General features: G+C 41.1%; 1 protein-coding gene across 1 annotated transcript in view; it reads left to right on the top strand.

The window, feature by feature from the left end:
- Positions 1–22244, top strand: part of LATS2 (large tumor suppressor kinase 2) — a 51970-nt gene that overhangs the window by 18246 nt on the left and 11480 nt on the right. The window contains exon 3 of the mRNA XM_032991077.2: positions 19206–19338. Coding sequence (XP_032846968.2) covers positions 19206–19338 — 133 coding nt within the window. The remainder of the gene's footprint in view (positions 1–19205; positions 19339–22244) is intronic.

Below are 22244 nucleotides of genomic sequence, written 5' to 3'. Positions count from 1 at the left end.
CTTGTTTAGATAGTCCAGCTGTACTTTGGATTTTGTTCTCTGTGGTAGCTGTCTTGTGAATCTTCTGGCTCATTGCCATGTATTTCTACATTTATATGAACATGATGTGGATCTTTTTCATCTTCATATTTTGCTAGTTCATATTTTAACTTCCTTCAGGAATATTTTAGAGGTCTCTTCAAGGCTTTTAAAAACTAGTCAGCTTGAATTTTCCCTCTATCTTCACAAAAGTCACTACAGAAGTAAGGAAAAAGCACAGAAAGGGAATTACAGGCAGCATTAAAAATGTTCCTTCAGAACAGAAAAGCAGATTTAACATGAATTAAAAACTCAGCTCTGTTTCAGAGTTGCAAAACCTCTTTTATTCACCAGAGAACTGTTAAAGCTAGTCATTTTTGGCATAGTATGGGTCAGGGAAGCGTGACAAAGTGCAGTGGAATGCACTGAGCTGCGATCCAGCTTGTAGTGGTATATGACTTTAGTGTATGAAGCATTGCAGGAAGCATTGGGGAGGGTAGTGGGGAGGCCTTTTCATCAGCTACTGAGTAGCAGTGTTCTCCTTTCTCAGACCCCACCTGCAACAACAGAGGGTCCCTTGGATGATTGGGTCAGAAGACAGAACATGAGGAGCGTGCACAATTTGTATGTGGTAGAACTTGACTCTGTTCTCTGAGCACCACTGTGCAGAATGCAGTGAGATGAGAAAGTCGGGAAGAGTAGTGTGTCTGGGATTGCAGATGGACTGTGTGTACCTAGACTGGGACTGTATCTCCAGCCCCACCATGCTGGAAGATGAAGAATCTTGGGCTGAAATTCCGTCCTCATTGAAATCAGCAGTAAAATTCCTATTGGTTTCATCAGGCCAGAGCTTTGCTGCTTATTTTGAGCAGTAAAAGAGTCCTCCTGTTCTACCAGTACACACACATGCTAAGTCCATTTACTTAGACTTAGGTTTTGGCACAGATTTTGGCCTTAAATGGAAATCTGTTCAAATCAATTTAATATCGGTAGCTTGGATTTCAGATTACATGGATGGTTAAACCCAGCTATATGTGATAATTAATAACTATTTAAGATATTCCTGTAATTTGAAGAGTACTTGGTATTTTCCTTCCTTCTTCTCTAAATTACAATCGTGGTGTCCACAGAGTTTTCCAAGCATTTGTAATGACATTATAAGAAAACATGATGGTACCTTTCCTGGCAGAATAGGATCCTTGGTCTATGACCTGCGTGTTAGAAACTCGGAAAATCTTGGTGTGGTATGGATTGTGTTACCAGTCTAAATTGCTAACAAGAGTTTTACTGTTTACCTTGGGTTTCACATTTGCGTTGCTCCGTTACAGCAATAATCAAATACAAAGCCACTGTTATATTGGCATTTCAGTAAAGCTGTGTGGTGCAAAATCATTGCAAAAAATGAGGTCTCTACCCAGAAGACATTACAACCTGAATTGATGCTCCTAGGATAGGGATGGAGGAAGGTTGCAGCACAGAGACGATAAAAGGATAATGATATTTGGTGGTTTTATTGTTTGCATAGATATCTCTGCCATTCTTATTGTCTGCTGACTTAATGTTCTTCAAGAGGAGAGCTTGAGGTTATATTGAAAAAGTGAGTAAATGTTCAGAGCAGGAGTGTATGAGTAGTCAGATGGTGGGATGTCCCAGTCCATATGCTTCAGGTTAGAAAAGTTGCTTGGCAGCAACTTAGATAGCAGCATTGTAAAGCTCATTTGTCATTTAGGATATAGATCCTATTTAAGAGGTAGGCTGTCAAATTATTACAGATAAGGTACTTCTACTCTAGGTTCTTAGCTCTACTGTTTTGCAGAGACGAGCTGAAAGTTGAAAACTGACTACTAGAATTGATATATAAGAATCATTATAGTCATTCAAGTAATGGGTTGCATATGGAACTACTTTGACTGTATTACTGTTTTCTTTGCATGGCAGTACTTTGGATAGTTCCAACATCTCAGTTATTGCATGTTCTGGAACATAAATCCTACAAATTTCAGTTGTGGAAAAAAATTGCCCAAATTCAGGTTTTCAGACATAATTCTATATATGTGTATATATATCTACATGTGTACGCATGTAGATATATATATATACACATACTTCTAAGCTTGCTTATCATTGGCCTCTGTGGTTAGTTTCTGAAGGTGGTGGCAGATACTGGAAAACTTGATTAAAAATAATTAATTATAATGTCAACAGTTTTAAAAGCTGATAGATGCCTTGGGGGGAAAAGGAATAGGCAGTTGCAGTACTTGTAACAGAAGGTGAATGCTGACATTGGAAGCAGAGTGTCTCTGAACACTGCTGCTCAGGAGTCACTGCATCTGTAATTCTGCATCTCACAGCATTATGCAAGACTGTGCACACAGACAGGAGCCCAAGATGCACACACAGTAGGAAAGATGCACATACAGTGAAGAAAGAGCGTTTCTCTGGAGCTATAGAAATTACTCAAAGACGACCACTTGGAGCTTACTGGTATAGTGTGAACTCAATCATCAAAATACAGGGACCATCTCTGTGTATCATTACCATGGAGGTTTAGCTTTGTTTTGGGCTTGGCATGCTCAAAGAGTATGAACACAGATCTTCTCAGGAACCTGCAGTGCAGTGTGATGCAATGACATCTGTTTACCAGTACCTGGCAACATGCACACAGGTTAGAAACCAGTAGGAGCACTGTCTCCACCCAATTCTCGTAGGGGAAATAGAGGAACTTGGAACTTGATTGCCTAACCAGACATATATCATTACCTTTGGCAGATTTATTGAACAGGTGCATAGACACTATATTTTTTTTTTTTTACTTTATCCTGAAATGGAGTCATTCACCACTGCACTACTGTACGTTGTTGAGTCTTAGTTTCTGAGACTCTGTATTATGAAGCTTCCCTTTCATGCTACGTAATGTTGTGCTTGTTACTGCTAGTGTTATCCCATCAAAGCACAGGCCAGGTTTCATTCTGCATCTGAAATATTCAAGAAGAATTTTACCCAGTGTGATTTTGCTGTAGACCTCACTTTTAAGAACATGTTTTCTTAAGGAAGAAAAGTGATTACTTGTCTCTTACTGGTTTCTTAATATTTTGCACCTTTAAAGATCTCAGAAGAAACATTGCTGTCTTTGAATAGTATTCATGCAACTGAGCATGTGCAATAATGCAATAATAATAATAAAGCCTGAAAAACAATTGCCAGTTCTTCTATCAGGTGACGTGGGTTGAGAGCATTGGAAAACAACACTCTCCTAGAAGTCTGAATAAAGGCTTGAAGGAGGGAGGTGAGGAACATTGATCTACTGCCAGGATTACTGTGAACTACAGAGAGTGAGTGTCAAAGTTTCTTCATCTGCCTTCTCAAGCATCCTCATTAGACTTCAGTGGATGGAGCAAGGATGAGTGGAGTCATGTCCTCTGCTCCACTTTCCTCCCTCTCCTTTGTTTCAGTCTAATCAAGTTCAGACTTCTTTAGAGTTCAAAATACTGTATTTTCCTAAGAAATGTAGTCATGGAATAGGTCCAGTATCTTCTAGAGTCCATGTTACAGGGTTTTTATTGGCTTAATACAGTGAGATATTTTTTTTCTTCCTCCTGTGGTTTAAAATTACTTGTCTAACATGTTGATTTATAGCCTGTCATGTAAGACTGCTTCCCCTTGGCTATATCTTTTTAAGATGATCAGATGTATTTCTGAAAAATGTCCTGTTGTTGCTTTGAAATATTAGGTGATAACTGCACAAGTAAGAGAGGGATTAGCTTGTTAAACCTAATATGACACCAACACACAAAATACTGCAATTAAAAACTTAAGGCAGCAGAAAGAAAGAAAAAAAAAAACACACAAAAAAAACCCACAAAACCCCTTATGGTCTGACAGGCATATTGCATTCACCTGGTGAGTTTGTAGGTTGGTGTGATGTGAAGGAAGGAGAGGAGACTCCCGGGCTGGGGTTCTGGGGGAGCAGCTTTTGATGGCACAGAGCTGCCCGTCTTCCCACTCATTCCTGCCCGGTTCATTCCCGCAGGCTGTGCCAGCACAGTGTGGGGCTGAGCAGTGACTGATCAGGGAACTGATCCAGGTTAAAAATAACTTCTGGGGGATGGTGGGAGGGACATGAACACAACTGGGGGGGTACGGCAGGGAGGCACAGAAAGGAGCAGAGAAGTTGAGAGCAGTGGCAGCTGCCTTGGCTGTCAACCACCATCAGAGGAAATGCCGAGAGAAAGCTCAGCCTGTGCTCACGTGCTCTCCTCCTTCCAGCTGTGCTCCAGAGATGGCCATCTGCTCAGTGCTGTCTCTTCTTACTCCTTCTCTCACCCTCATCTTACTGCCCCAGCTGAGCTGTGGCTGGAGTTAACCCTAGCTCACGTGGGTCAAAATGAGATGAGTTAGCTTCAACAGATAAAGCAGAGGTCTGTGCTAACCCAGCTCTGGCGACAGCCGGACCACAGTGTGGTCAGGCAAGAGGGAGGCAGTGACAGGCAGCCAGGAACAAGGTGGAAGTAGTTTTCTGCTGATACACTTGCAGCTGGAAGATAATACGTGAATGCTAAGTTATGGATGCTGAAAGTAGTGATATGGTCATTTTTCATATTGCTGTGGCTGATTTAATTTCTGGCTAATGGCAGGTTTGTGAGGAGATGCTGATGTTAAGGGGGTGGCATTGAGGATGATCTTGCAAGAGGATTTATTTTCTTACAACGACCTAAAACACATATTACAGTCTTTGCACGTAAATGGAGCGGAGCAAGAAAGATGCCTCCTCAGTACTCTGTGTCTTGACTATCAAAGTGTGCCTGTTGGCTGGTAGCCAACAGAAATAACATTAAGGTGAACTGAGTAATATCAGATTTAAAAAGGACAATTTGAGAGAGGTATTGTGGAAACCTAGAAATAAATGTATTTATACTTTCAAAAGATACTTTAGAAAATAATTACACAATAAAAGCAAAGCCAGATGACTGTATTCCTTTCCATTTTTCTGTTCAATATTGTATAATATTTCTCCCTCTACTCTTCTGTGTTGAACTGGACTTGGGTGTCTGCTTACAAGGTTCCTCTGGGACATCAAATAAAGTGTGTGTTACCAACCAGCTTTATTTTTATTTATTTGTTTGTTTGTTTTTACACTTCTCTATTCTCACTAAGCACAGAAAAGGAGCAGTTGTGTGAAGCATTACCATGCAGCAAAAGCAGTATTACATTTTCTTCCAGCTTCTGGTCAGTTCTGGGGACACTGGTGGGCATTTCTCCCTCCCCCCAGTAGCTCCTGAGCTGAGGAAGATGCAGCTGCTCTCTTGGAGGAATTGTTTACCTCTCCGTGGAATCTTGTCCCGGTCAGCTATGTGCTAAGAATGTGAATAATTTTGCTGCGGCTGCTTTACATGTAAAAAGCCTGACCTTAAGATATTTTATCCAGCTGGGTTTTTCTCTTTCCCTTTTTCTTTTTTGCCTCTAGCACTGGTAGAGTTGAGAGTTTTGTCTTGCAACTGCAGAAAGCTGCAGTGACTAGCAGTTGTATAAAGCATTTAGTACAAAGGGATATTTTTGTAGTCTTAAAAATCAAGTGGCAGTCAGTGGTGTTTAGCAATTCTTATTTTTGGATGTGTGGTGATAGATGTGTATTTGATAGAGTTAATGAAGCTAAGCACTTCATGGAGACTTCTGGAAAATGTCTAATGAGATCCTAGTGTTGCAGAGTTTGAGTATATTTTGTTACAAGGTTGAGCATATTGGTTTTAAAATGTTAAAAGCAGAATGCCTTTTTTATATTTTTGAATGAGAATTAAAAAAAAAAAAAAACAAAAGCTAACATTACAATTAATCATAAAATTAAAATATGCCAACAATTTTTAAAAAAATAATTATGTAAAAGTTCCACATCTTCCTACTCTTTGAACAATAAATATGCCAAGTTGCCTTGCCCAGCACACTTGCATTCTGCATATGTGTGTGTGTGTCTGTACTGAAAAATATTAGGAATCTCAAGATACAACCCAGATGTTTCTTCAGTCATGTGAGATGTGCTGTGTTGAACTGTGAGGCTGAGATAGAAGTAGCCTTCATTTGTCTCACAATGGAGCTATATTTCTCGGATATATTTTTTTTTTCTTACTGACTGTGCATTACTGCTTGATGTCAGTCGGGGTCCCATTGTGGTATAAGTCCTCAAAGGAGAGAACAGTTCAGTGGTAAAGCATTCCAAGCAGATATCCTAGTTTTATAGTTCTATTAAAATACTCCCCAAAGAAAAATTAGGGGGAGCAAAACTCTCCTAAACTTCTAAAGGCCATGTTTGGAAAATTATGTTAATATTTGACCTTGAATATGAATGGGCAACTTACTTACTCTGTCTTTACTTGAATTTTTCTTGCCTTGGAGAAGACACTTGAACAACACTTGAAAGTTCTAGTGGTTTAAAACTTAAAAAATCCAATGTAGTAAGTTACAAGAAAAGGAGGGGAAAGGAGTGCCACTCTTTAAATGTTAAAATCTTAGGAAGTATAAGACGACTTGTAATTCCTTAAGTAGGCAGCACTCAGTAAAAACGACAGAGGCACCTTTAACAGGAATAGATGGAAAAATTCAATTTGTAGAGTTGGATATGGAAAAATGCAATAAACAGTCTAAAGCATTGCAAATTTGAAGCACCATGTGACTTTCTGGGGAACAGCTGACTTTGGCAGACCAAGAAGCTCTTCCAATCTTTGACACAATTCTTTACTGTGCTTTGGGCCTTTATTCCTGGACAACAAACCCTGTAACTCATCTTGCTGAGTCTGAATGCTCAGTGTACAAGTCCCTTGTATCCGGTTTGGCTAAGAAATCATTTTCAAGCTCTGTGAATATTTGTAAAAATCCTTTTATACATAACTCAGTATGTATGTATCTTTATAGTAGGAGGAAGAGCAATGGGAAGCACTCATGCTAGTATATATGGCCACTGAAAATAAATGCTTTAATACACAAATAGCATTATTGTAAATGTAATGCTAGCAAAATGCATTTCTGGCTAACGCATGAGCAGTAAAATTAGCAAACACATCACTTGCTGCTAATGAACAGGAATAAGCTCATCATGAAACCTTCACTGAACTGCTATTCTATCCAGCTTGATTTACTTGCCCTGATAGAGTAAGAAGCTGCTGTATCAAAAAAAAAAAAAAAAAAAAGGAGGGGGTTAAGGGAAGGGATGTGGGTGCTAGTAGGAAGGAGTCATGCTCTTATTCTGACAGCTCAGTATGTGAAAGACAGGTCTGGAGGAGAACAAGGATGACCTGCTGCTCTAACAGCAAATGTGTCCTGTCTACTAATAAGTGTGAAATACTAGGACTGCAAAACATCCTACCTAAGAACAAACCTGATTCCAAGAGAATACTTGAAAGAGTTTAAATAATGCTTTATTTAAATGGCAGATGGCCTTTGCACAGCCAAGTGTCACTTTTACTAGAACTGCCATCTTAATATTAAGATGCATTATGTCAGGAGTAGGTTGTTTTTTGGTTTCGTTTTTTAAGATTGCACACCTTGAGTGTAGGGACACTCACTTGGACCCCCAGAGTACAGAGCAGCAGATGCCATTTTTTATTGATGGCTGCATTTCATACATGAGGATCCTGGTACTCAACTGGAAATGAAGCTATACTGGAGTGCCTTTCTTAAGAAACAACAGTGCTGTTCTGCAGTGTGGTGCACCTTTCCTTCAAGGTTGAGTCCAATTCTACCTCAACTTAGAAGATGCCTTCTGTGCAAGGCTGTTTACTGTTTTCTACATGCGTTGAGAGTTTGTGAGTTTTCAGGGGAATCAACAAATTTCTCAAAGCAACTTGTTAAGATTCTTTTCCCCAGGAATTTGTATTGGTTATCTGCTGGGTGCTGCAGTGTTTATTAATATACTCAAATTGGCTTTTTATACTTATATTGGTATTAATGTCAGCACTGTTGGCCAAATTTGCATGTTTCATTAGGCTCAGTCAGATAAGGGCAGAAGCATAGAGTAAGGAGGAATTAATCTGGGTGAAGTCTGCTCGTTCTCTTGGGTGGAAGAATTTTCTGACTGCATTGGTGAAATGCACAGCACCTCTCCTGCTCTCCTAGTGATTTCAATACACTTTATAAAGAAGTAATAGGAAAGCACTTCCTGTTCTTGTCTTTCCAAGCTGAATTCTGTCTTTAAATTGAGTTTCTTGATCCATTTGATTGAGTTTCATGATTCATTATTGCTTTCTGGATGCAAACCATACCAATCCAGAGAAAGGTTTCAAACCAAATGGTGACTGAATATTTGAAAGGTCTTGCTGCCTGTGTATCTTTCTCATAAAGTCTGTAACACAATTGTCAACAAATAGCTTTTGGCAAACCCTACTACTCAGTGCTGCTGCTGAAAGGATTTGATACTCTTTGCAGTAACTCAACTGCTTCACTGTTAGGATAAAGAAAGTAGAAGACTGGGAGATGGGAGGTGTTGCACTGAAGACTTGAACAACTTGGAATCAAAATACAGAAACTTGGTAACAAGCTCTCCACTGGCATGGACTTCTCTGCTGTGTAGAAAGGATTTGATTTGGAGCATCAGGTGGATGACTCTTATTCTTTGAGTTACACTTGTAAGCTTCAGAGTTCACCCAGTGTTGGGCTTGGTATGAAAAAGGGGATGGCATGTTTGGTAACACCTCTAGTTATCAAAAAATGTGAACAGGAACCTGGAAGGGGTTTTCAGTGAACATCACAGGAAGATCATGATGCCTGTTGGTTTGGGACAACTCAGTTGCTTATACTTAAATTTGTTTTCTAATTGATCTCTGTCTCCTTTTCTTCAGAGTTCAAAAGCTATTGCAGGATGTTATGTTACCTTTGTAATATTAAAACATTGATGAATAGTACTGTGGCTTGCCCTGGCTTCACTTGTAGGAACAGGAGAAACTCTTAAGTGTCACAGGTTAATAAGAAAATCAGAATAGTTTGTGTTGGAAGAGACCTTAAAGATCATCTAGTTCCAACCCCCCACCATGGGCAGGGACACCTTCCACTAGACCACGTTGCTCAAAGCCCCGTCCAACCTGGCCTTGAACCCTTCCAGGGAGGGGGCAGCCACAGCTTCTCTGGGCACCCTGTGCCAGTGTCTCACCACTCTCACCATAAAGAGTCTCTTTTCTTATACCTAATATAAATTTACCCTCTTTCAGTTTAAAGCCATTACCCCTCATGCAATCACTACATGCCCTTGCAAAATGTACCTCCCCATCTCTCCTGTAGGCCCCCTTTAGGTACCGGAAAGCTGCTATAAGGTTTCCCCGGAGCCTTCTCTTCTCCAGGCTCTCAACCCCAACTCTCAGCATGTCTTCATAGGATAGATGCTCCAGCCCCCTGTTCATCTTTGTGGCCTCCTCTGGACCTGCTCAAGCAAGTCCATGTCCTTCTTATGTTGGGGGCCCCAGAGCTGGACAGAGTAGTCCAGGTGGGAGGTCTCACCAGAGCAGAGTAGAGGGACAGAATCACCTCCCTTGACCTGCTGGTCACGCTTCTCTTGATGCAGCCCAGGACACGGTTGGCTTTCTGGGCTGCGAGCACACATTGCTGGCTCATAGTCAGTTTTCCGTCCACTAATACCCACAAGTTCTTCTCCGCAGGGCTGCTCTCAATCTACTCATCGCCCAGCCTGTATTTGTGCTTAGGGTTGCCTCAACCCATGCGCAGGACCTTGCATTTGGCCTTGTAGAACTTACTGAGGTTTACACAGGCCCACCTCTCAAGCTTGTCAAGGTCCCTCTGGATGGCAGTGCAAGGCATATGGCTGAGGCATTGTGTGACAGGGTATGGGTCACTGCAGTGGCTGCCAGACAGGAGCCAGGAGTGAACTAGAGCCGAGGTTGAACCCGCTGCAGAACCTGCTGCAGACTGTGTCCAGAGGGTGGGAAATTCCCTGTTCCTGTAACCTAAGTGAGGGGATTTCAGGGAAGTAAAATAGCACCTTTGTAAAGGAGCTCTCTACATATTTGCATGTGTGTGCATGTGCATTCGCACATTCATGAAGTAAGCAAAGCTCTTCTATGCTGGTCTGTAACATAAACCTGCCAGTGCAGTAATTTATAAATGCTGTTTATATAACATGATTTGGCCTCAGTGTAAGATTTCTGAATTAGCATATAATAGTGCTCCTAGTTTGAGTTCCCTCTGCTCCAGTGCTGATGAAAGATTAGGAGAGATTTGTACAGCTTTCTGTCTGTTGATGCACCCACGGTGGGTCTTTTGGTCAGACTGAGCTCTGAATAGTTTAAATAGCTCTCCAGTGAGCAGACTTAGAGTAACAAGGAACAGTTATGGCTGTATATACAATTGTTTGTTCTGTTTTAAATTGGAAATCCTTTTTAGAATAGGATTCTTCCCTTGTCTTTGTGTAGAGCTCAACGCATGCAGAAGGCTTTGGTTGCCATCACAGTAGAAAGGATATGCAGGTAGGAGATCCCTCAAGCAATGAAGATGTACAAATACACACTTTCCACACTCCTTTATTTTACCATTAATGCAAACCTGGCCTGTGATTTTTGCTATATAGATAGTCCTAGAGTACTACATGTGTTCAGAACTGAATGCTGTGTGATTGCTCCTTACACTTCTGTTCTGATGTGGGATCTGAAGCAAGGTGTGTGTTTTCCAGAATGGGGACTTTCTGTACTCAGGGAGATATTACTGCAGCCTGTTAGTGTTGGCCAAGTTTGACTGCTAAATCAGGAGCCTGTGCTCCTTCAAAAAGTTGGGGGAAAGAGTGGTGCCTTCTGAAGGGTGCTTTCAGAAAAAGTCATTAGGCAGCAAGTTACCATGTGTCTTGGGTGCTAACAGTGTCACTCCACCACATAGCTAGGGAAACTAGGCTTCTACTGCCAGTTCTTCAGCCACAGATGTGCTTTTTCCAAGGCCAGGCCAGACAGGGAGAACAGGCTCTTTGTCACTGTTCCTCAGTTCTGTCCGTTCAGCTGCCGCTGTGATGGGATGCACTGCACTCTGCTCCCCATCCTCTCATGCCTGTGTCCTGGTTGGGCCAGAGAAGCTCAGCTCTGTTCTTGCTTCCCAGCCTATTTGGAAGAAAGGAGAAAAAAAAAAAAAAGTGGTATTCATGATGGCTTCTGATTATTTTCATTCCTTTTCCATTATTCTTGTTACTGTCTTGGCCCTTCTTTCCTTGCCTGTCTGTAATTGTTCTTTCATGATGCTTGAGCTTCATGCAGAGTGCAAGTTTGTTGCCTTGGTCAGGACCTCTTCCAGCTTCCTGCAGGCCTTCCCCTTACCAAATCCTTTCCAGAGTGCCTAACATGCTTCCAGAAATGCTAAAATAAATGTATATGTAAATATATATAAAGGAATTACTGCCTGACTGGTGATACAAATAAGAGCTTTATTTCTTCATGGAAGAAGGTGTCATGTCTTTTTTAATATATTGCTTTCAAAGGGCTCACAGGCTTACTTGAAATTAGATTAATTTCAACAAAATCACATACACAGACATGCACACATATAATATCTACATGCTTGTTTGTATGTACACATGTACTCTCTGAGACATTAACAGGAGTTGTTTGATTAAGTGTTCTGATTGGATTTAAAAATTGACATGGAAGTACATGTGTGGTTTTTTTTCTTTAAACAGATTGCATCTCTTGAATCAGAGCTTCTTGAAGTGTTTACATACATGCTCTTTGTCTGGAGATGCCTTATTATAAATATTCCCTTCATTTTACAAACATTTGTTTGAAAATATTCAGAGCAGCCATGCGTGGTTTGTTTCCACATGTCTTAGCTTTGGGACCCTAGATTGGCTTCTAGCCTGAAGTTTGTATCTCTCCTTTTCATTCAAAGAGCCATATTTGAACAACTCGTGGAACACAAGGACTGTAGTATAAAATGGCAGGCATCTTCCATGAAACACCCATGGCCAAACAGTGTGTCTTACAAGGAGCTGTGGTGTGGGAATGTATTATATGAGTTCAGTTAAAAGAAAAAAAAAAAAAAGTTATATACTGCTACTTGATAGAAATTGCATAGTGTTAAAAATTATTTTGATGTAACTGGTGCCTTTTGAAACACCTGCTAAGGAGCTATATCATATTTGCAGTTACTGTTCTCAGCTCTTATTTTTTTCTCTCTTGCCCTTTCCAATTGTTTGAAGGTGTTACGGTGGTTGTTCTTTATAAGCACCTTGCTGCTAAGTCTATAGAGTTTTTTTTACTTTTCTTGTAAGAATTTAAATAGCTTTGATTAGTCACGAACTTAAGGAAAAGCAGTGGGGAAAAAACAGTAGAGAAACGTCATGATGGACCTTTTATTTTGATTTTTTTTTCCTGATATCTGTGAGAGAGCTTTGTATTAGCTCTAGAGCTAGTAAAATAGAAAAACTAGCATGATAAATTTCAAATGGTTTTATTTGTCTGTTTAATTTGTTTGCTTATTAATCATCCAGAACTGTTTTAAATCGGAAAAGATACTGGAAACATTTTTAACGGCTACAATCTTGATCATCAGAAGATGCTTCTCAATCTAGTTACTTTTGTTTTATTTTGCCTTCCATAGCTATAGGAAATATGCCATGTCCTGTGGTTTAGAGGATTAAGGTAATCTTATTTCAGGGTTGGTTTCTGGTGTAGCGATACGAGGGTTTCTATCATGGGACCCAGGAGAGGTGACACTTTAGCTCTCCACCATCTTTTTGCCTACTACTCCAAGTTGAGTATTTTGGGATTGACTTAATTACCTCACTTTAATAAGTTGTCATACTGCCATAAACACAACAATAGCAGGACCCTGTTGTACTGGATGCTTCACAAACACAGAATAGTAAATACACCTGGGTGACTGTCTAAATAAAGACTAAAAGTTTGAAGGTAAGCAGAATGAGCAGTAGCATAGCTGGGAATGTCATGTTAGTTTTATTTTTATTTGTTTTTCTTCTGATAGGATGTTTACCAGAGCACTGTACCATTTCCAAAATCCTCACTTTATCTTTTGGGCATACGCCCTTTATTATTAGTTCTTCAAATATCCCTTGAAAATATTATATAAAACCCTTCTGGCTAAAGTTGTTTCTTACCTGTAATTCCCATTCCTCATTTACAGTCAGTTATTTATTTTTTTCATATGTGGATGTGACTTAGTGACTCTTACATTTCACCACCTATCCATATTCTATTAATAAGTCTGATATTTAAAAACAAACAAACAAACAAACAAACGGGAGGAAGCACTCTGACAGTGTGAAGTGGGAATGCAATGTCAGTTCAAAACAGGGCTGGAGCATCTGCCCAAAATAATAGATGACCTTAAGGACTGGAGTGCTACCAGAACTGTAAATGTATTCAGGAGCACAAAGGGTAGAAATCCCGCAATCTAGGACTAAAAGCCAGGATTAAAGCCCCAAACTCGGACTTCCTCTGCTGAAATCAACAAAGAAAAGGAATGACTTTACCACAAGGATAACTTTTCCACCACTGTTTGCACATCATTAAGAACGGTGTGTGCAGCTCTTATCAAAACCATCTTTCTGATGGTTCCTGATGGTCATCTCGTCTTATCAAAACTGATCTTTCCTGATAAAGTGATGGGCTACTAGAGTGATAAAGAGAAGAAGAGGCTGTTTTACAAGAGAAAATTAAAAGAATATTGTTTGTTTAGCCCAGGAGGCCAAGCTGTAAGCATCCCTTAGGATGGAGGATGTTTGAGGCAGAGGGAATAAACTGACCCTGCATAATTTAGGCTGAAAGTAAGAGGGAGGTTTATCACTGCCAAAGCAGTATAGCTTTGGAGGAGCTTTGTAACAGGAGCTGTGGGGGCCGAAGACTCTTAACTAGCCATGGGGTAGTTCTTCATTAGTTTCTGAATGGGTTATGTGCTTTATGAACAGACTGTGATCCTGTGGGCAAACAAATGGGCAGTCAGTAAGTTTCTGCCAGTGTTGATTTCCTCCTGCTTTTTTAATATGCTAGAACTGAAGAGAACTAATGATTCTCAGGATAGCTTCTTCATTATGTGGCTAGAATATTTTAATCAGATTATAGTTAGGCATGGGACTTTGTGGGCAAAATTCAGCCTCTCGTGTTAGCAACCTGAAGACAGGAAAAACAGAAGTACAGTTCAAAATTGGATGAAGCGTCTGACTAGAGAATAATTATATATAGAAAATATTACAGAATAAGTTTCTCTGTTCTGTGTGGCTGCAGAAATCCTGACAGAGCATATTGTACACACTGTTTCCTGATTTTCTTAGGTTTTATATGTTTAAAATCATGAATGAAAGTTCCTACAATGGTGGGCTATTGCAGAAAGGTTTGTAATCAATTCTGGATCATCTCTTCTGGCATGAGCTTTAGTTTCTTCCCTTCCACAGGGAACCTGTATCTGTTTCCTGCATCTGTTGCCCATCCTTCTTTGTGAATGGAAAGCAAGTAATTAATTTTTGTTGTTGTTAGCAATTAATTACCCTTGCCAAATCTTGGAGGACCTATTGTCTCCTTCAGACACAATGTTCTTGGGAAAAAGTCTTACTTATTGTAACCTCTTGTGCAATCTTCACTTGGATGATAAATACATCTTGGCAACGAGGAGCTTTCTGAATGAAAAATGTTGCTGGACAACCCTGTAGTACAGCAAGAACGCAAGCCTCTGCCAATGCTGGTGGAGTACAGCCAGGCAGGAGGGTAAAATGGGGAAAGCCTTTCACATTGCCTACAGAGCACAGAGTGAGATGAAGTCTGTATATGCACACATCCAAATATCTGTTTACCATCAAACAAGGATTTTCCCTGTTGAGCATCTGAGCTTAAAGGTGGCCTTCCTTCTAGCAAAGTCTTTAAATCTGTTGGAAAGCTGCCTTCTACCAGCACAAGACTGGGGAAATAACAGAGAGTGTGTTGACCCTGCAGCTGTCTGGTTTGGGTAGCCCACTGTAGGAACTAGCTGGGAAACACCCCCTCTTCATTTTTCTCCATGAACCCACAGATTTGGGATCCTGCAGAGTTGCCTCAATCTGCTTTGTGGTTCATGGCCTGACTTTGGTTTTCAGTTACATCTGTCCAGAGCCACAGCTAACCACTGAAACCTCATTTTAATATTGCAGCTGTAACATTAATTACAAAATTATTAGTGCTAATTGTAAAAGCACATTTTCCCCTTGTACCTTTTCACCTTTACTTTTTCTGTTTTATTTTTTCACCAACAGCTAGTGATGTCTGGAAGCAAAAAGGTGCATAAAAGCCCTGTGCAGAGAGATGTTTGAATCCTCAGAAGGGAATACACAGAATGCAAAGAATGACTTGGGGCCGGGACCGCGCTGTTCCCTTGTGGTTTATGTGCGCGCTGCCAGTGGCTTGTGTTTCTCCTTGCAGCCTGACAGCTGGCGGTGGGGTTAGCAGAGCGCAGCCAGCAGCCAGGTTTCTCAAACTGTACTGCGGCTGACAGCGTTTGGCTTGGAGAAAGGGAAGCGATCCGAAGTGGAGGGCCTGATGCAATGTACCTTGCAGTTAGTGGAAATCTTTGTTGACCTCAGTGGGAGCTGGATTTGATCCTATGCCTGCGTGAATGTTTTGGTGTTGGATACGGCTCCAAGTGGATTTTTTTTCATGTCTCATTTCTGGTCTATTTTCCCTTCTCTTTCCAAAATGTACTTACCTTAGAGCGGTGGAAAATCAAGACAGCTCTATCTGTGTCAGTGTAGATGTGCGCTTCTATCCTAGCCCATTGTCTGTCTTCTTGTTTCTCTAGCCCTTCTACTGTCTACAGTACCAGTTTGCAAGATTTTGGCATTGATTTCTCTCCTTGAGCCATTCTGCTACTTCTCACAAACACCTTCCCTCTCATTTAAGCCTCTTCTCTCCAACAGTTGTAATTACTGACACTGCCTAATTGATCTTCTGCCCTTCTTCCCATCCCTCAAAACAGTCCTTACACTGATTCCCAGCAAGTGCAGCGCAGGCTCTGGCACCAGCAGGCAGGCAGCTTCCCCTTCAGCAGGCTCCTGGAGGCCAGCCCTTCGCTGCCTCCTCCCAGCCACGCTCCCTCGCTCAGCAGCGCTCAGGGCTGGGTTGCATATAGGAAGGAGAGGGCCACCACGGCCCGTTAGCCATCCGCCGCCTCAGGCACGGAGCACACCCTCAGTGAGCCTCAGCTGTGCATCAGCTTGACCCCCATCCCTAACAAAAAGGTGCTGGAACGAGAGGAGCCCTTTTCAGGTGGCTGCCAGAGAAGAGAGAGCTGTAGGCATGAAGGAAGGCGATGGGAAAAGCAATGCAGAGGAGGCCGAAGGCCAGCTATAACAGTGCTGAAGCTTCTTGTTGCCCTCCATTCTCCTGAAGTATCTCATGCCTCCAGAGGGATTTGTCTCCTGGATGGAGAATTATGGTTATATGTGATCTGTCTCTGAGAAAAACCCTTTCCTTTTGTATGTGGAATGATTATTTTTTGTTTGTCATTCTCCATTTGCTTAGAGATGACACGAGGCTTCTATGAACCAACATCAGAAACAGGGGCTATTTGTGTCTCATGATAGCTATGGGGGAAAGGGCCAAAGCCATGGGATGGCGTACAAGGGAATCACAGGTGTTCTTTTGAACCACAAAAAAACTTACTTCATTTTTTCCAGCAGTAATGTTAATGCTAAGCAAACAGGGTATGTAATGAGGAAACCCTTTGGAGGGTGGGAGCTGACCTAATGAAAGATGAGAGGCAGTGAGCTGGAGCACAGGGCTGCTGCAGCACTGGGCTTGCGGGGGTGAGAATGCCAGTGACACATTTGCCGATCCCAAGATCTTGCTGCACCTCTTAGGTTATTGTGTAGTCCACAGTGAAACGTGTTGGGCTTTTTTCCTTCCATTATTCTCACTGAAGTTTAAATATGAATCCCCTAACATATCTGCTGAAGGTAGAACATACAGCTTCAAATAGACCAGTGTAATTTGCTTTTCTGACATAGGCAATGGCAAAAGAGGATAAAGTAGTGCCACAGTGTAGGGGGTGGAAGGATTGTTGTTTTAAGAAATGATTTCCCTGTGCTGGTGATAAAAAGCTAATGTATTTTAGCCCCTTTGAATGGCATACAGCCAACACTGCCAGGAGAGAGAGAAATGGATTATATGGGCTGTTTTATTAATCATTAAGATAATTGTTTACCAAGCATTTATTCTCTTGGTACTCCACTGCAGACAAAACCAAAAAAAACCCAACATCCAAGCCAGCCCAAATGTGTATGGAGCACATTTGATTTAGGAAACTTTAAGACTTGTGATCTAAGGCTAGATCCAGTTGGTGTGAATGGGCAGAGTGTGTTACCAGCCCTGTAGAACTGGGCTGTAAAGCCCAGAGTCCCTGGATGATGAGAATGCTGAGTGCTAGGATGTGAATTTGCTAATACTTTAGAAATGCATCCAGAATAAGAAAAAGAGGAAAAAAAATATTGTGGGAAATTCTTTCCTTCATACATAATAGTTTTCTGTTGATTTAAAATTGCCCTTAGTAATGTGTTGATGCCAGTGAAATATTTCAGCTATAGGAAATGTGAAACCAACTACTGCCTTTCTATGAATTATGAGTCATAAATTGAATGAAAAATATTTAAACTTGCTATAACTATTCCCCAAGCAGAACCTCTGAGTAATGGAGAAAATGCTGCCATTTTGGGGGGAGTAGGAGGGGACTGAGCTAAGCAAATCAAAATGCCAAGTGCCAGCGTGTGGCTCTGTGCTAAGTGTGAATTAGTGTCATCTGAGATGATCCTCCCTTGCTAAGTAAACAATTAACAAGTATGTTACATGTACTTGCAGTTCAGCTGAGCAAAGTTGCTCTTTTCTTCAGATGGTACAAGAAAGGGGTATACGTGTTGGGGCTACCTGACAGCTAGCCAGCGCGCAGAACTGACTGGTGGGAGAGTGGTGTGTTTGTGCCAACCCAGCCATCTCATCTGCAGCTGATAAGCCAAGCCAGGAAGGCACAAACTCCATCTGATTCAGTGCTCAGTGGGCAGGTTGTGATGACAGAATTCCCCTAAAAATGGCAGTAAAGTGGCGAGATAATAGGATGCTGACATTTGCAGGCAAGTCCTTGATGGTAACATTCATTTCGTCCAACTTTAGCCTTCTAAGAGCTAGGAGTCCTGTTCAAATTAGTCCTCTAATCTTCTCTTACCAAAAGCCAGTTTACCTCCTGCTATATCTATTTTATGAATAGCCTTTTGGAGGTGGTTATAGAAGGGTTCTTAGCAACTACTTTTGACAAGGTATCAAACTTTTTGATGGGTGAAGTTCAGCGAGTTGAATTCAGCATTAAAGCTCTGGATTTCAGTCTGTCCATTTCAGAAAAGACCACGCAGCCTTGTGAAGATTTGTGAATTTTGCGTTGCAACAAGAGGCTAAAGTCGTTGTTGAAAGGTATTCTATATACCTGAGTTATAAGTAAAAGCGTAAACGAACTGCAGGAGAGTGTGACTTGCTGGCCATGGAGCAGGGGATGCTAACTGTGGTTGTGATAGTTTAGAGCATTCGTATTTGCCCCAGTTTTAGTTTTCAGGTTGTGTGTCTCACACCCATATTAACTTCTCAGTGATGGATGTGTGCCCAATAAAATACAGCTAAAAAGACTGACAATGTGACATGTAGTTTGGTGTGCCTAGTCATTTTGCAAAGAGATAGTGACTGATGTCCCAGCTGTACTGCAAATGACAGTCTTTCTTTCCTATTGACTCTAGTCAACAGAAATCAACCCCCACCTAATTAGCTTCTTGTGGCATCTGTGAAAGGGTAAAGCTGCTTTTACTGTGTTCAGGTGTGACTGAGACACATGCTCTCAAATACCAAAAGCTAAATATTTCATTCTATTTCATCCTTTGTTGAACTATGCTGCCTTTTCCAGACCTGATTCAAAGTTTATTTTAAGGAACCTTAAAGTATGCATTTTAATTTGATGACACTTTAATTGCCAGAGTCCAAGTAGGCTATGTTTTTTGTTATTTTCTTCTTTTAATTTTTGAGTTGTATAAGGCATGCAAATGTTTTCAGAGTATGAGTCCGTTTGGCTTTAGGCAGCTGTGATCTGGTGTGAATTACAAAATGTTTCTATAAATGTAAGAACACTTACTGCTTTCTAGCCTGCAGTACAGTGCTTGGGTTTTGTCTCAGTGTGATTCAATTCTTGTTTGCTTTACACAGGAGATGGCTGTCCGAGCACTGAAGCAGACGGGTAGCAGAAGTATTGAAGCAGCTCTAGAGTATATCAGTAAGATGAGCTACTTGGATCCTAGAAATGAACAGATAGTACGTGTAATTAAGCAGACCTCACCAGGTAAGCATGAAGTTTGTTTTGTTTTTTTTTTTTTAAATTTTGTTCTTTCTTGCAGTAAGCTAGTTTTTAAAGTAGACTTGTTGCTGGGGAGTAGCGAATTGGTAGTATTCAATAGTAGTCTTGCAGGAGACAGTGAAGTGAACACCTTACAATGTGAGCTGGACTGGAAGCGAAATACAACTCACCTGCTTCGCAAGAGTTGTCCATGTGCACATTCATAGTCCACCTTCTTAAACAGAAATCTGTTTATCGTTCGGTGCAAGAAAGCTCAGTCATCTCAAGTTTACCGTGAGGTAAAAGCTTTTGCATAGGTAATTGCTATGGAGTTGTGAGATAGCTCACTTCCCAGGAATTCATTCATGGTAACGGCCTTGTAAGTACACTGCAGGAATAGCTTGGGCCAAGATAGCAGAAGCTTTTCCACTCATCCCTGCTAGTCTGCTTCAGCTCTGTTTCATGTAAATTAGCGCGTTGGAGGATTTGGGCCCTGCATATGCCTCATCAGCAAATGTCAGACCACAGCTGACAAAAGGCCTTGCACGAGTTGTTTCCATTCAGATATTAGCACTTAGAGCACTGCAGAATGCTTTTGATCTGGGATCAGGATACACTGTGGTTTTTATAGAGTTTGTTACTTTTACCTTCTTCCAATTTCAAAAATTGGCCAAGCAGACAAATAACCATCCTCTGACTGGCTGAACCTGTGTAATCACACAGTAGTGTTACATGCTGCAGAGGGATTAGTGAGTGAAGGGTCGAGCGGAGTGGGGAGCTGTTGTCAGGGGCCTGTTTCACTGGACAAGGAACTTCACTTGTGTCAGTGGCAACATTCAGATTTAAAATGTCTTGTCTGTGTTGGACTAGTTGAAGCTAACAAATCCATTCAGTTAATCTCATTACAGTAGTATGGATCTCTAAGTGTGGTCATAAATTGAGTTTACTGAGTGCAAGTGATTTCCACATGACAAATTCTTCTTGGCCATCTCGGCAGCGCCTTCCTTCTCACCTCTTGATCAAATTGAAGATCTTTGTTGGGAAGAGTGTTAAATTTGGTGTAGCTGTTAAGAAAGGCACATCCAAAGATGAGAAAATCTGAGGAAGTGAAAGCACATTCAGTTTACAAAGAGAAATCCCTGGACAGGAAGGGGGTCTTCAGTAAAGCCACTTGTTTCCTGGGAACCCTGAGGGTAGCCACACATAGGGAAGACAGAAATGAGAAAGGAACTAATTTTCCAGGTGGTCACTCTTAGGAATGGAGCTTCAGATGTGGTGGGAAAGGGTGATGGTTTTCTGAAAGGAACAGCTCAGCTGCCCTTTCTGTCAGCCTTAGAACGTCCTGTTTTAGTATTTGGGGGAATTCTGGAAAACCCTAAGAAAACATTTCCAAGAGTGTTACCCTGCAGGATGAGCTCTGACCTAATACATGCACAAATGTGGCCTCAGCTGGGTCTTAAGGAAAATTTAAAATAACTGACAGAATTACTGAACTGTATTTTGCTTTATATTATAAAGGCTTTATTCTTTAAAGTGAAAGAACACACTCAGTCTTAAAGAGCATACATTTCCTCTGAAAGGGTTGAAAAATCTAGGCTAACATTTTTATTACTCACTTGTCTTTCATTTGCATTTGGTTTTGCTTTCTTAACATTCCAATGCATACAGCTGTTTTGAATACTTAACCTTTTGAGCTGAAGATCCACCTTTGCTTTCAGGATACACAGAATGCAAAACTTAAATATTATGCAATTGATTTTTGCCTGTCTGAGGTGCTGCAAAATCATACTGATTTTTTTGGTCTGGTATTGTTTGTGCCAGGATAGCATAGGTCTCTAGTTCATTAGGAAGCATGTAATGCTACTTTTCATTTGCAGTTTGAGAATTTAAATCTTCTGAGTTTGAATTCCATATATTGGTGTATGGATATAGATTTTCAAGTTATTTATTTTTGTCCTGCTTTAACTTCAGTAGTAAAGCTAACAAGAGTTTCGGCGTATCGGCAAGACTCAAAACTTAACAGATACTACTGTGCCACAGAGAGTTACATATAAAAACAGATGAACCCATGAGTATAGTTGATTAATCTTAAGAATGCACTCTGATCTAAAACTTTCACAGGCAAGAGACAATCATAACAGTTACCATGTTGGATAGGAATGCATGGGGGAAAAAAAAAATAATCTACAACTACCACGTTTGGTATCTCCACAAATCCAAATACTCCTCCATCAGACCAGAACGGACTTACTGGTACACAAAACTAGGAGTGGCCATCATAGCTCTCTTGACATCAGCAAGATTCCTTGCACAGTTGAAGTATGTGTCCCAAAGGAGGACAGTTATTGCTGCTACTTTCCTTCACGGCCTCAGATAGGGAAAAAAAAAGTTGGTTTGCCCCTGAGGCTCAGCATGAATCCTATTGACAGATGACAAATGGGTCTTTTGGCTGCCTCCCACCTCCAGGCCAGAGCAGCCACTCCTTAGGATGCTTTGGGTTGCCACAGCCACATCAGTGCATCTCACTGTGTCCCTACAAATGAGCTATCAGGGAGTGCTGTTACAAGTACTCAGTAAGCATGGCCTTGTGTTACCGTAGGAAAAGGAACTGCTGATTATAGATTTCACTTTAAAGAACACTGATTATTTGTCCAACTTGATTCCATTTCAAAACATTGTTTATGAAAGTGTCATTTAGTGTGGGGGCAGCCTCTCCAGTGTGCAGAAATGGTGCACAGACCTGTCTTAACGTGGACATCCCTGTGTGTCTGAATATAGCAGGGCTTGTGTGTCAAGGTGAGGAGTCAACAGCTATGCTCAGGTGTGCTGTATCTGGCCCAGCTGGGACATGCGGTAATGCAAATAATCGGAAAAGCTTGCAATCCAGTGTTCAAGCCTGTTTGCTCAATGTG

Source organism: Tyto alba, unplaced genomic scaffold (assembly GCF_018691265.1).
Source record: "Tyto alba isolate M040663 unplaced genomic scaffold, T.alba_DEE_v4.0 Super-Scaffold_2, whole genome shotgun sequence".
Lineage (NCBI taxonomy): Eukaryota > Metazoa > Chordata > Aves > Strigiformes > Tytonidae > Tyto > Tyto alba.
This window is presented reverse-complemented; position numbering and strand designations above follow the sequence as displayed.